The sequence below is a fragment of the Mustela erminea genome, chromosome 4 (genome assembly GCF_009829155.1).
Source record: "Mustela erminea isolate mMusErm1 chromosome 4, mMusErm1.Pri, whole genome shotgun sequence".
Lineage (NCBI taxonomy): Eukaryota > Metazoa > Chordata > Mammalia > Carnivora > Mustelidae > Mustela > Mustela erminea.
The window spans coordinates 134,886,333-134,901,706 of NC_045617.1; the positions used below are offsets into that span (position 1 = coordinate 134,886,333).

General features: G+C 43.7%; 2 protein-coding genes across 2 annotated transcripts in view; one reads left to right on the forward strand and one right to left on the reverse strand.

Annotated features, from left to right (window-relative positions):
* Positions 1–5,139: 5,139 nt before the first annotated feature.
* Positions 5,140–15,259, reverse strand: GCM2 (glial cells missing transcription factor 2). Its single transcript, XM_032341377.1, has 7 exons — positions 15,234–15,259; positions 12,965–13,411; positions 11,791–11,920; positions 8,135–8,387; positions 7,894–8,006; positions 7,309–7,434; positions 5,140–6,084 (listed from the first exon to the last, which is right to left on the reverse strand). Exons 1-7 carry the CDS (start codon positions 15,257–15,259, stop codon positions 5,140–5,142), a joined length of 2,040 nt encoding a protein of 679 aa, XP_032197268.1.
* Positions 15,260–15,278: 19 nt separating this feature from the next.
* Positions 15,279–15,374, forward strand: part of SYCP2L (synaptonemal complex protein 2 like) — a 104,424-nt gene continuing 104,328 nt past the window's right edge. Inside the window, exon 1 of the mRNA XM_032341378.1 lies at positions 15,279–15,288. Coding sequence (XP_032197269.1) covers positions 15,279–15,288 — 10 coding nt within the window. The remainder of the gene's footprint in view (positions 15,289–15,374) is intronic.

The window sequence follows — 15,374 nt, forward strand, 5'->3', positions numbered from 1 at the left end:
TCTACATGTCCGGTGCCTTCCTCAGCTGGCCCGGTTCACAAGAACTGACCTGTGCTACACAGCCACCCTGCTCTGTATCCTGGTTCCTTGGAGGATGGCATTGCTGTGGTGCCCCTGGCCAACACTTGAGGTATGTCTCTTCACCCGCCTCTCCTGGGATGGACTCACACATCGTGGCTCCTGCGTACTGCCCACTGTCTAGACTCTTCAGCGCTGTGGTTAAACTTGCAGATGCCAAAAGTCCCGTATGTGTTTGTTTCCCTCATTGGCTCCCACTTTCTACAAGCTCATTGTCATCACCATTGACTCTTTCTACCTGAGCCACCCACTGTCCCCTGGCTCCGGGAAAATGTGTCTCACTAGTCAGTTAGTGCTCACCCATTTTGATCCATTTTAATCGCTCTTTGGAATTTCCTTGCAACCTGTGCACTATTGGTTGCGTAATATCTCTTTGTAAGTTGCCTTGCCTTCCAACAAACAAACATCCCCTTACTCTCTTGCTTTGTCTAGGCAAGAATATTTTGAAATCATCGGTTTGATGTGTTACTTATATCTTTCTTTATTACACATTAACATAAATCTGTAACGATTCACGTAAAATATCTACAGATATTCACGTAAAATATATACAGATTATTTAGAATCACCCTGTAACCAGGACACCCTTTGTACCATACTTTGGGAAATGTCTGCCTCAGGGCCTCCACCCCGAGTGTATTCACTCCCCTTCCTGCTCTGCTCTTTTCTGCCTGTCCTATGTGGATGCCACAGGTCTCACATAGGGACATATATACTTAGAACTCCCTGCTTGGTGCCAAGGACATGTGTGCTAAGTGCAAATGGAATTTCAGTGATAAATGACTCCAGTCAAAGCTAACATCATATTCTAGACATCTAGATTCTGGATGTGACCTGACTTCTGATCTCAGCTCTGTGTAAGTCACTGCACGTCTCTCAGATAGTTCAGAGAATGGCTGGGAGGGTTAAAAACATTGGCGTATGTCCAAAACTTAGAACAGTTTCTGGCCCCTGCCAGTGTCATATAAGTGTTAGACATTACTACAAGCTGTGTGTTCAGGCAACAGAAGTTGAAAGAAAAAAGTAGTCCGTGAATGTGCTGGGCAGCCTTTCCTCAGAGAAAGAGTTGGCTAAGGAATCTTGGGAGTGTATACATATTTATTTAATCTGGAGACCAGGACTCAATGTATTTATTACATCCGGGTATTAGGGCTTTAATGAACCTGGTAAAAAGTATATAACACTCAATAATTTAAAATGGCATCTGACTTGATGTCATTTAGTTATGCAGGTTGAGTATTCTATGGAAATTCCATTTCATTCCATTCCATTCTCAAAAGAAATTTATGTACTTTGTAGTAATTTGAAAACCAAGTGATTTTATTAAGTACCAGGAGCTGTGCAAAAATGTGAGTGTGTATGTGATGGACTCTGAATTTTTTTTTAAAGATTTTATTTATTTATTTGTCAGAGAGAGAGAGCGAGAGCAAGCACAGGCAGAGTGGCAGGCAGAGTCAGAGGGAGAAGCAGGCTCCCTGCGGAGCAAGGAGCCCAATGTGGGACTCGATCCCAGGACGCCAGGATCATGACCTGAGCCGAAGGCAGCTGCTTAACCAACTGAGCCACCCAGGCGTCCCAGACTCTGAATTTTTTTAATAGGCTTCTTCTTATTAGTATAACAAATAATTCTTCTAAAATAAGCCACTGAAATACCTAGAAATAAATTTAACTGAGAAAGCGAAAGGCTTGACCTGCACACTGAAAACTGTAAGACATTAATGAAACAAATCAGAGAAGTCACAAATAAGTGGAAATACCGAGCTCATGAATCAGAAGAATTCTTATTGCTAAAATATACATATTACTCAATGCAATCTACAGATTCAGTCCAAAATTCCTACCAAGATTCCAATGGGATTTTCCGCAGAAATAGAAAAAAAAAAACCTCTAAAATTTGTGTGGAACCACAAGAGACCACAAAAGCCAAAGCAATCTTGAAAAAGAGGAACAGGGGCACCTGGGTGGCTCAGTAGTTAAGCTAAGCATCTGCGTTCGGCTCAGGTCATGATCCCAGAGTCCTGGAATGAAGCCCCGCATCGGGCTCCCTGCTCATCTGGAAGCCTGCTTCTCCCTCCCCCACTCTCCCTGCTTGTGTTCCCTCTTATTGTGTCTCTCTCTGTCAAATAAATAAATAAAATCTAAAAAAAAAAAAAAAGAAAGAAAGAAAAAGAAAAGAAAAGAAAAAGAAGAACAAAGCCAAAGGCATTGTGCTCTCTGATTTCAAATTGTATTTCAAAGCTGTAAGAAACAAACAGTATGGTAGTGATGGTAGTGGCATTAAAAACAGACACATAAACCAATGGAATGGAACAGAGAGCCCAGAAGTAAATCCATACATATATGGGCAACTAACTTATAACAAATCAGCCAAGAATATACAATGGGGAAAGAACAATCTCTTCAATAAATCATACTGGGACAGCTAGTTGCAAAAGAATGAAACCAGACCACTGTCTTATACCATACACAAAAATTAACTCAAGGAGATTTGGAACTTAAATGTAAGGTCTGAAACTACAAAATTCCTAGGAAAAAAACAGAGGCAACAAACTCCTTGACCTTGGTCTTGGTGATGATTTTTTGGATTTGACACCAAAAACAAAAATAAATAAAATGACATCAAACTAAAAGGTTTTGGCACAGCAGGAATGATCATCAACACAAGGAAAAGGGAACTTACTGAGTGGGAGAGAACATTTACAAGTCCTATATCTAAAAAGTGGTTAATATCCAAAACACATAAAAAACTCATACAAGTCAATAGCGAAAAAACAATCCAATTAAAAACATGGGCAGAGGATCTGAATGGACATTTCTAAAGAAGACACATAAATGACCAATAGGTACATTAAAAGATGCTCAACATCACCCACCAATCATCAGGGAAATATAAACCAAAACCACAGTGAGCTATCAGCTCACACCTTCAGAATGGCTATTACCAAGAAGACAAAAAATAACACGTGCTGGCAAGGGTGTGGAGAAAAGGGAGCCCTTGTGCACCATTGGGAGGAATGTAAACTGGTACAGTTATTGTGGAAAACAGCATGGAGGTTCCTCAAAAATTTTAAAATAGAACTACATGTAGGGACGCCTGGGTGGCTCAGTGGGTTAAGCTGCTGCCTTCGGCTCAGGTCATGGTCTCAGAGTCCTGGGATCGAGCCCCGCATCGGGCTCTCTGCTCAGCAGGGAGCCTGCTTCCCCTTCTCTTTCTGCCTGCTGCTCTGCCTACTTGTGATCTCTCTCTCTGTGTCAAATAAATAAATAAAATATTTTTTAAAAAATAGAACTACATGTGATTCAGCAATTCCTGTGCTGGGTATCCATCCTGAGAAAATGAAAACACTACTTTGAAAAGCTATATGCACCCCCATGTTCATTGTAGCATCATTTACAATAGCCAAGTCCCAGAAATGACCCAAATATTTGTCTCCCTATGGATGAATGGATAAAGTAAACACGGCATATAGATACAATGGAATATTATTCAACCATAAGAAGGAATGAAGTCTTGCTATTTGTGACACCGTGGGTGGATCTTGGGGGCATTATGCTAAATAAGTCATCAGGGAAAGACAAATACCGTATGATCTTACTTACATGTGGAATCTAAAATAACAAAAGATGGGTGTTCATAGGAGAACAGATCGGTGGTTGCCAGAGGTGAGGGAGGAGAGTGAACAGAATGGGTGAATGGGTGAAGGGGGTCAAAAGGTACAAAAAATAAAATGAAATAAACTATAATATTGTTAAGTGAATCTATATGTTTTTGTATATTAAAGCAACAGTTTCCCAGGTCATAATATGAACAAAATTTTTCTTATTTTTTAAAAGATTTTATGTACTTATTTGACAGACAGATCACGAGTAGGCAGAGAGGCAGGTGGTGGGGCAGGAAGTAGGCTCCCTGCTGAGCAGAGAGCCCGATGTGGGGCTTGATTCCAGCACCCTGGGATCCTGACCTAAGCCAAAGGCAGAGGCTTAACCCACTGAGCCACCCAGGTGCCCCTATTTCTTTTTTGAAATAACTCAAGCATCAGCAATGCTACCTTAAAACATCTTTATTACATTCGATCAAATATTATCAATAACATTTATAAGGAGTAACAAAGGAACAGTAAACCTGTATTTGAATAAAAGATCTCAATTCTAATACTGAAACTTAATCAGAAAAAAACCACATTTTAACACAATAATAATCCATTAAATACATATCATCGTTAGGCTGTTTCTGTTATGAAAACATTCATTGATGTTAAGAAAAGGTATTTAGCTGATACTGGAAAACAAAATTCTCTTAAAAACAATTGCATGTTATCATTCTATTGTAGATTTTTTAAAAGGCTGTAGTTATATGCTTGGAGATAAAATGATCAAATTTATTTCCTGAAGCTCTTGTAATGGATTGTTAATGCTAAATAAAAATTCTGAGAAATCACTTGGGAGATAAGATTGTAGAGATTTCTTCCTGAAACTATTTTGACAACCTCTAAGGGCCAGATAAGGATTTGTAAAATTCCCTATGGTCAAATGAGAAAGGGTTTAGAATGAGAACCAGCACTCGTGGCTTCTACTCCAGTGAATTTAGCTTATTAATCATCATGCTACCCAACTTGCTTATTTGTTCGTTTGGGAGAGTCACATTTCAGACCTGATCCCAAGTTTAGTGCAGTAGGGTTTTTTTTTTCCCTTGAATATTTATTTATTTATTCATTTGAGAGGGAGAAAGAGAGAATATGAAGCAGACTGTGCGCCGGGTATAGAGGCTGACATGGGGCTTGATCTCACAACCCCAAGATCCTGACCTGAGCCAAAATCATGTTGGAGGTTTAATTGACTCAGGCACCCAGGTACCCCTGTAGGGGTAGGTTTTAAAATGCTGTGCAGAATTTCCCTATACTATCTAAAGATTTCCAACCCACAATTTTCTCAGCTGACCAGCATTGTTCTTATTACATATGTCTGCTAGATCAACTTCGCAGCTCAAACAAGAGATGGCTTCTAGTCCACATTTCACTACACGCATGGACACCACTATTACACTGTGTCCAAGACTATTGTTCAAAAGTCCTCGTTGTCATAGCTAAAGAATGGACTAGCCCCATCTGAATAACTGATCGCAGATCCCAACCTCGATGGATACACATCCCAAGTCTCCACTCCATCTGTCCTGGAGGGAGTGGACTCTTGGGGAAAGGCCAGAGTGGGTCTGATGGCTCTGCAATCGCCTGGAATTTTCAAAGGAAGTGACCCTGCTGGCGAGGCTGCCCTGGCTACTGAGGCTGGGAAGTCCAAGCTTTCCGAGTAGATGGGCAGGGGGATGTTTTCAGAAGCATAGTTACACCCTGAAAGGCTCTTCCCTTCCTGTATGCTGTCGCAGTATCTCAGAGCAGGGGGCTGGTAGGCCTGGTAGGACACTTTGGTGGTGGTGGTGATCACGGTCTGTAGGGCTGGAGCACCTGCCGGGGGAGTGGAGAGGTACCTGCAGGGAAGCTCTGAGTTATAATATGGGTGAGTGGCCACAGCCTGGAGCTGTCCATGGTCGGGCCTCTCCCCGAGGCCAGGTGCTCCAAGAGCTGCTTTCCAGCCATGTTGTTTACTGGTGAAATCAAAGCTTCTCTCAAAGCTGCTGTAGGAATTGACGTTATATTGCAGTGCGTTCAGACGAACCCAGTCTGTGTCATTAGAGATGCTGCTGGAATTTGGATAATGGGCGGGATGTGGGCTTGAATTTTTGTAACTAGGACCTGCCAATCCATAGCTGCAAGGTGGCCCAGGCAAAAAAATTCTTGGATTTGGATATTTCTGAAAGGGTGGCATTACGTCTCCTTGGAAGGTGGCTAGGTCACAGGTAGCTTTGTAAGCCTCGGAGCTGGGGAAGGAAAAGCAAGGCTGTCCTGGAATAGGGAAGCCAGTGCCAGTGTCAGCAATTACATCAAACTCTTCTGGATTCTCCAAGGGAGGCATGTTGTTGAAATGTCCACTGTTGTCTTGATTCTCTGCAGCCTTAAAAAAATATATATATTAAAAAATATATATATATATATATCTCAGAGCAGACCCCTGCTCTGAGATACTGAGACAGCATACAGGAAGGAAAGAGCCTTTCAGGGTGTAACTATGTTTCTGAAAACATCCCCCTGCCCATCTACCCGGAAAGCTTGGACTTCCCAGCCTCAGTAGCCAGGGCAGCCTTAAAAAAAAAAAAAAAAAAAAAAAAAATATATATATATATATATATATATATATATATATATATATACACACACACACACACACACACACATATATATATACACACACATATATATATAAATTTTTATTTGTAAATTAAAATGTAAATTACATGGGTGTCCTCATCTGTAACAGTAGCCAACCAACAAAATAAAAACAAATTTCCAATGGGCCAGTTGTGTCTTGTGAGCCCTGCAACTGCTCAGGTATGTGATTTGGGCATAGGACCCAAGGGTTGAACTAGAGCTTGCTCAGGTATGAATTCCATACTGCAGAACGAAGAGAGTTCATGGCTGCCAGGCAGGGTGGGTCTGAGTGGCAGAGGGCTCTGTGTTTCTCATCCTGTGATCATAATAACGGAGTCACAGGAGCCTGACCCAGATCTGGGTTCAAATCCTGACTCTATCCCTCAGTAATGGAACAAGTTACTTAACCTCTCTGAACCTCAGATTCCTAATTGTAAAACTTTCAGTAACAACCACCTTCTCTGTAGCTTTTGTGACCGTTTCATATGTGAAGCTCGTAGCCCTCACGTGCCTGGCACATAGAAAACACTCGAACACCAGTTTCTCTTATCCCTGGACTATCACAGCCAGCTTGGCGTGCTTTGGCTGAAACCAGAGCAAGTTGCCCCAAGAGGTTTTATTTGTTCTGTGTAAATAACGTGAAGGATGGTCTCAAGAAGGCACTGTTAGTGCACTGTTGGTATGCACAAGTTTCTGTCTTTATTAAAACCCAGCACCTGTCCTTGTATCAGGCCGTTGGCACACATCCTCACCATCTCACTGATTACAGAGATAGTTTGCCTTTTTTTTTTAAGAAGAAGAAATTAGGAACTCTATCCAAAATGTGGCTTCAGTGACATTTTGTGGGAGATATAATTTTCACATAAAATAAAACCTAATTGATTTATGACATTCGTATGTTACATAATTAGCAATGTATTTTGTGATGAAAATGAACAAAGACCACAGTGTCATGATAGCTCCCCATTACCTCTGGTTCTCGAATTCTCTTTCTCTGGGATTGGTAAAAAGAGGCCATTTGTCTCTTGATGGCACTTCTTCTAGCTTCCGTCTCTGATTTGCTTTCTGGTCTTGGGTGATCATGCACTCCCTTGGCCTGCGTTAGTAAGGAAATAAATCTTGTTTATATATTTATTTATAAACTTATTTATAAACTTTATTTATAAACCTATTCTGCTGAAGGAAGCTGGAGACCTTTGTCAAAAACTGATTGTCTCTCCCAAGATCTCAGGTTGTTTTTTGTTTTTCCAAAATGACAGAGAAAAGATTACTGAACTCATAAAACAGCACAGATAATAGAAATCCTAAAAGATCACCTAACAATCTTTTCCCCATATTCACTAAAATTTGGCCCACTATCTGCTGCCCTTACAGAACACACAGAGGCAGAGTTCATTCCTCAGATCTGGGTAAGGCTCCAGGAGCCCCAGCCCGGATGTCAGACCACGAAACTCTATTTGGGTTAGTCCGGGCTTCCTAAGGCACACGGCAGGTGGTCTGGTCCCCGTGGTATGATGAAAATACCCACCACAGACTGTGATGTCCCCCCACCTACTTGGAAAAATATCGCGTTGCCATCAAGCCGCCAGAAGTTGGTTACCGGGTATCCGCTGTGCCCTCGACAGGGAATCAACTCCAAGGCAGAGTGACAGTTGGGACACGCCTTCTCTGCCAAGCCAGCGGGAGAGAAATATTAATAACTCGGACCCCAGGTGCTTGTGAAGGAGGAAAGGGAACATTCCTTGGGAACCGGGAACTCGGGGCCACTAGGCCACCCCACGGGGTCCCCGCCTCACTCTGCTGCTTCAGGCGCGCCTTGTCGCAGATGGCGGGTCGCAGCTGCAGGCGGGAGCCGTCGGGCAGGGCGCAGGCCCGAGCGCACACCACCACGCCCAGGCACGACTTCTTGAGGATGTGGCCGTTGTGGTTGTTGGTGTTGCGCATGGCCCAGCCGCTCAGGTGGCGCTGCGCCTTCTTCTCGTCGCTGCGGTAGATGAAGCGCACGTAGCCGTCGGGCCACTCGCAGAAGCGGTCGAAGTGCGCCGGCTCCTGGAAGGATGGCGCGAGCAGGTGAAGGCCAAGCCGGACACCTTGTGCTTTTCATTTTTTCCCAAGCACATTAGAATAAAAACTGATTCTTTTTAATTACAGCAGTGTCCTAAAACCCACAACTGTGCCATCTCAAAGTGCCACCCGTCCTGTCTGTGCCTGCGGTTCTGACCACTGGCTAGTCACGGATGTTTATAACGTTCTTATCTTCTAAATGCTGTCTGTGCACTAGCTCCTCTAGCCTCCATAACTCACACAGACAATAGGAACTACTATAATGGGTAAGTTAATCCGACAGAACACAGAGGTCAGAGAGGTTAACCGACTTGTCCAAGGTACAGAGCTGGTAAGACCTGGTTCTAGGATTTGAGTCCTACCAGTTTGACTCCTGGGCCTGTTCTTACCATCATGGGAGACCACTTCTGGATACATTTCAATGTTAATTTGGAAGTGAAAATGTTTTCAAATGAAGTATCAAAGCGCCAGGCTAAAAAGTGATTATAATGCCCTATCGCTGAAATGCGATTCAGTCTGTAAATATCTCCGTTTTGGTCCAGTGCTTTTCCTTCTAAATCTCTTGCCTCTACCTCAAACCTGTTGGTTGCATCAGCAGTGATACCCAGAGCAACATGACAGAGATAAACACAGCTTTCCCTGCTCCTCCCAAATTAGCTCTCCCAGGTTATAGGAGCACCTCGATGAAGGACTTAGCCATCAAGGTCAACCCAAAGCATGGGATGGAACCGGCGACGTCCTGGACCTCATCTGAGAGCAATGTGGATTTTTGCTCTTCTCAACAAAGAGCCGATGGCTGAAATAGTAAGTTTTATCTAAAACGCACAGCACTGCTTCAGCATCCATCATTGGTGGTCTTGCCCATGATATGTGTTATCTATACCGCAATGTCTCTTTTGTATAGAAGTTTAATATAAAATTGCCCTTTATGAAACACTTAATATTTAGCCAGTACTCTCTAGCTCAGGGGTCAGCCCTAGGAATCCAGGGCCCAATCCAGCCTGTCTTAGTACGATCCACAAGCTAAGAATAACTTTTATAATTTTTAATGCTTGGGGGGAAATCCGAAGAATTTGATTTCATGACACATGGAAATTAATCTAAAATTCAAATTTCAAGACCCATAAACACAGTTGTATTGGGAAATGGGCGTGCACATCTGTCTGCATATTGGCTAGGGCTGTTTTCCATCTATGACAGAATTGGGCTTTTAAAGGCGCTGAGACAGTATGGCCCACAAAGCCACATTATGGAGTGTCTATGATCCCCAGGACAACCTTTCATGATGGGCATACTCTTATTTCATAGATGAGGAAGTGGAAGTTAGAGACAGAACTTTCTAGAGTGGCATAACTGGGATTCAGACAGATCTGTGACAGCCAGGTGCCACTGGCTTTCCTGATACGATAAAGGCTCAGAAGAGTATTATCACTACTTCACAAGCTGTTTGCAACCTCTCTCTCTCCCACCACCCCAAGGGCATTCAATCAAACATTGGCAAAGCCAAATTATTCTCATTTGGACAATTCAGACTTGAATACCTCATTAGTATTATGCATTCTAACAAAAATAGGTAAATGGGTAATTTTATTTCCCAAACCACAGGGATATGGTTGAAATCATTGTTATTACCAAGAGGCATCATTTACCTTTTCTCAGAAATACTGTAATTGCCATCAATTAATACATTGACTTAAGGAAAGTCACAAATGAAATATTTAATGATGTGCTATTAACTCTAAGTGTAGACTAAATGCTAACTGTTTATAAAGTGAGCATTTCAATCCAAGGATCTTGGTAAAATAGATAATTTCCCAGAAGAGACTATTTCATCAGTGTCCCCCTGTAAGGGTAGAGAATCCCCCATCCCTCATGTCTCATAACAGCTACTAAGGCAGCGACACTGAAAATGAAGCCACTGAGACCATATTTTTAAGTCAAAACAAAAAATGGAGGACTCAAGGATTGGGTTGTTTTTGTTCTAAAGTGTCGGCACATGCAGACAAAAATGCACACCCTGAACATGACAGAAAATCTGGCTGATAGCTTGAGATTGTTATCTAGTTCCACCACTAGATGACAGGTCATCTTAGCCTGAAACGAAGGCATATTCGGGAACTATCTCAAGGTCATACAACCAGTTTAGCTCTTTCTCCTTCAGTCAGCCGGAGCGAGGCTAGGATCCTGTTTCTCCACTTCTATTTCCCAGTGCACCTGCACTTTTGAGATATTACACACATTCTCTGCTTAAGGACCTCTTATGAAGTTTCATGAAGGAAAAGTAATTTACATTTGCTCAGAAAGTCTAGAAAAACGCACAAAAGAGGAGCCATCTTTCCATTATTTGTAAGTGGCTCTTTCCTAAAATGCAAGATTAGACTATTATGAAGATTTTCTGGAGGGAAGTCAGTGCGGATGAGATGTTCTTGCTGTGCTATGGTCTACCTTCCCACAAATGGATGATGGAAGTAGCAGACTTTAAAACAAATAGAACAGATTACTAAACATATGTACATTAAAAAAAAATTGCTGATCTCTTTGAGAGGGTACATGACCTTGCTAATGACTTGCTATTTTCTGATTAATATGTATGGCATGTGGTAGTCTCTTTCCCAGTTCCAAACATTGCTGGAAGCTCACCTTTGCAAATGTGTGGGAAGCCACTTCTCTCACCTTCTACCTACACTCAGGACTTCAAAGTCACTCCTCAGTTTCTGCCCTAAACCAGTATGACCAAGCCTAACTGTCCAGCTCATTCCCTGGACTCGGCTCTACCCTACTTTGTTCCATTAAAACAAAACAAAAATAAAATCACCCTAAAAGGAGGTGATCTCCTTGTCATTAGAGAAGTAAGATCAGAAGTTAGGGTCAAAGTCCAGATTCCAGAGGCTCCCTTGTCGCCTGTGGTCTGGTTAGCATGTCATCCAGGGCAGCCACTGGCGTCTGCATTCAGTCACCTCAGTCCCGCTATTTAAGATTCGGGCCACGGTGATTTATAGTCGTCTTACAATTTTGCTGATTAAGAAGCAATGATGTCTATATTCGCTGTACCCTTCTCATAGATTTCAAAGAATGGATGAGAGAATCACCTGGTTTCTAGCTTGGATAAAGGAAAGCAAGTGACAGGTGTCCTGTTCTCACCAGATGACTGAGAAATTGAAGCCTAATTGACAGTTGCCCGGACAATTGGTGTGTTTCAGACAAGGGCAAGGAGAAGACACATCACTAATCCCAACTCTGCGTCTTGTGGCGTCTAACAACTAAGAACTCTCAGGGAGGTGGCAGTTGGAGAGGAGATCTCTCCTCACTTTCTGCAAGAACTTGAACGCCATCAGCCCTTTTTTGGATGGACAGAGCCACGTGCGCGCACGCACCGGGTTTCACGCACCTGAGGCATCTGCGGATCGTTGATGTCCCAACTGAGCTTCATCCCGTAGGGGCACACGCAGTCCGCCTTCTGCCCCACTTCCGCCAGCATCTGCCCGCACGCACCTTGCCTGCGCTCCCCGCCAATGATCCTGAAAGACAGAAGAAAAAAACCTGGATGGGCAAGGTGATGTTTTCCGTCTTATTGGATGGAGATGGAGAGACAAAGACACACAGAGAGACAGAGAGAGAGAATTTATTTAGAAATCCAGAAGTGGTGGAGGAGGGTTACGAGCTCTGTTCTCAGCCACGGCGCTGGAAACCGCGGCGTCGGCTCGGGCCAGCTGCCTGCACGTTTATAAAGACACACACCCCCCTCCAGGCTCCGCCTTTCCCCTCTCCTCGCCAGCTCCCACCCTCCCCGCACCGGCGAGGAGGGTCACCCCCGCCCGGAGAGAGACCTAGGAACGGACGGGGAGGTTGACGGGAGCCCTCGGGAAACTGACCAAGATGTCCGGGGGCGAGGATGGGGGTGGGGAGGTGAAATGTCGCATTTAAGTAGAAAAAGAAATTTTTTTCCCCCTAACCTCTCCTCGCCTCTGGGGTTTGGGGTTGTGTTTCGATGGAAGGTTTTTGCGACAGAGGCTTTCCAGCCGATACAATTCCTAGGCACTGTTTGTAAGACCCTGGCCGTCGCGCGCCCAAGTCTGGGTAACTGCGCCCGCGCCCACTGGCTTTGGACTTCTGCTCTCCGGCTTTGTCACAGCTGTTGTGAGTGTCGGGGAGTCTGTGCTTTTCTCCTGGGGGCTGGTGGACTGGCGTCCAAAGGAATGCCAAACGTCCCCGTGAGCTACCGGGTCTAGGTGCACCTGGGAAGTGGCCCAGTGAGACTACAGTCCCTGAAAGTGAACCTGGAGAAGGAGGGGTGAGATGAGCTACGGGTATCCGGAGGGGGAGCGGAGGAGCGGGGGGGGGGGGGGGGCTCTTCGGGCCCAGCGCTCATAAGCAGGACATTCAGCTCTCTCTCTCTCTCTTTCTCTCTCCCCCCCTCCACCGCCCCCCCCCGTCTTAGTTCTCTCTGGGCATCAGTTTCCTTATCTGCTTAAACAGGGGATTGGGACTCCGTGATTTCTCAGCAGCCATCCACTGGAAACAACGTTTTAAAGATCGTCTTTATTGGTGTGTTGTGGAAATACCCCCATTCCATCTGCGGAGGTTTTCTGGAGCCTGGAGGAGCCAGCCACGTGAGGGGGCGCAGGACGCCATGGTCCCCCGGGACCGACTCATTAGGGTTTTTGCGGTACCTAGAGGCGTCCAATAAAAGAAATCGTTTGACATGACTTAAATCTCTCTGTAGCCACTCTGAGAGGCGAGGGAAGTGTTTTCCCGGAATTTGTTCTCGTGCCTTTGCTCTGCAGGCGGCACGCTTCTGTTCCCAGCCGTATCCAGAAAAAAGCGGCTCCTGAAGGCCAGTCACTGTTAGAGGGGGATGCTGGGTGGGACCTATATCCCTCCAAACCCCGAAGCCCGGTGCGCGCTGGACCTGGGAGTGGTCCAGCACCCTCCGGGCGCGCGGACCGCTGCTGCGTGGGACCGGCCGGGAGCGCGCCCCGGCCAGCGCCTCCTGCCAGACCAGTCTCTTCCTTTGGCCAAAGGCGGAAAAAGCAGGTGCCCCTTAAACCCGCAACCTGCGCTAATGAATTGTCCGCGCTCTCGGTCCTCTCACCTCCTCCGCCAAGGGCACAGTCAGGTTTGTTAGGAAAGTCGGTCCAATACTGAGATGCTTTTCAGAGCTACCAGCGTGGGCAGCGGAGAACTCCGGTGACAGAAAATGCCATATTTGGGCAGTTTCACGAATTTTCTTCTTTTTCTAAGTTTCAAGCTGGATGTTCCTCCCAACCAGAGGCGAAAGTCCACGCGAAAAAAAGGACTTGGTCATCCCCCCAGCCTCTCCTCCCCCAAGTTCCCTTTTTTGAAAGATTGTGTAGGTCAGGGTTTCCGATTAAATCACTCTCCCGTAGTCGCCAGGATCGGGGAGGAAGCGAAGAGCGTGTCCTCTCTCACCCCCGGAGTTTTGTTAGCAGATTTTCATCATATTAACCGAGTGCTGAAGGTCTGGCGACTCCTGTCCTTCAATTGTTTTTTTTTTTTTTTTATTCTGTTTGTCTTCCAAATGTTAAAACTTTCTTTGACAAATACATATGCCATTAATTGTGATAGGTTAAAATAATATATACTCTAAAATGCTTTCAGATAACTTCAAAAATATTAAAAATCACCTCTGAGACTGCATAGATGTTAATTTTAATTTTGGGTCTTATTGTAAAAATTATTAGAATTTTCTTGTCTCTATAATCTTGGAATGTTCCTAGAGAGTCTTTGAGTCTTTACCTTCAAAAATCTAAATATAGGGGTGCCTGGGTGGCTCAGTGGGTTAAAGCCTCTGCCTTCAGCTTGAGTTGATCCCAGGGTCCTGGGATGGAGCCCTGCATTGGGCTCTCTGCTCAGCGGGGAGCCTGCTTCCCCTCTCTCTGTCTGCCTCTCTGCCTACTTGTCATCTCTGTCTGTCAAATAAATAAAACATTTTTTAAAAAATATAAAAACAATTTTTAACGTTAAACCCAAATAAATTAATTATACACCTTTTTTTCTAAATGGATTCTAGTCTCTAAAGAAATGTCATTGAGTCTCTCCCATTATTAGTTTCAGAAGAATTAAAATCTTAGTTCCAAATTGCTCTAAAATTATGTCTCAGTAAAATGTTTTAGTAAAATAAGCTCATGGCGGGGGGCCTGCCTGGGTGGCTTCATTGGTTGAGCATCTGATTCAGTCTCAGCTCAGGTCTAGATCTCAGGGTCATGAGTTCAAGCCACAGGTTGGGTGTGGAGCCTCCCTAAAAAAAATTAAAAAGCTAATTGAAGTGAAAATTTTAAAATAAAAATAAAAAATAGTTGTGTTTTCTACAGTGTTGTCTTACATTTCTCCAGAAAGTTTGAATGCATTAACGACCCTATATTTTGGAAGGATATGTTTCCCCCCCAAATTCTGTAAATAATTGATTATCAAGTTTTTGCCTATTATTAAGCAAATTGTAATTTTATTATATTTTATTGTATTCTCATTATATTATTTTATTCTGTAAAGTCAAATGCACTTAAACTATATTTTGAACTATATTTTGATTACTGTTTGTTACTATCCTTCCATTTTTTTTTTTTCCTGTGCTAGTATTTTCTTTGATTCAGAACAACTTTATATTCATAGCTGGCTCTTCCTTCATTACTGTTTTGATACAGTAAAAGCTCATTAATTAAAAAGCAAAGGCAGAAGCCTTTGCATTTGCAAGGCTTGGGTGAAAATCAGGAAATTAAGGTAAGTATATTTACACGGTATTGGGCAGGAAACAGACATCATGATCTTTGAAATTAGTACCATTTTGAACAGAAGTCAGGTGTGTGTGCTGACCTGGGCTGACTAGCAGAGATTCTCATTCGGTTAGGTCTTAATTTGATGCAAACAGGTATGTTCTGTAAATGTCTTGACATGAAATACCCATAGTTGGTAATCATAACACAAATTTTTACACAAGGAAAGTTTAGATATTAG

Coding starts and splice junctions, on each gene's coding strand:
- GCM2 (XM_032341377.1), bottom strand. CDS start 15,259: ATGAGAATCTCTGCTAGTCAGCCCAG. Junction 11,921..12,964: donor CCTCCGCAGATGGAATGGGG/GTATTTCCACAA, acceptor TCTGTCTTTCAG/GATCATTGGCGGGGAGCGCA. Junction 8,388..11,790: donor ACGATCCGCAGATGCCTCAG/GTGCGTGAAACC, acceptor CCATCCTTCCAG/GAGCCGGCGCACTTCGACCG.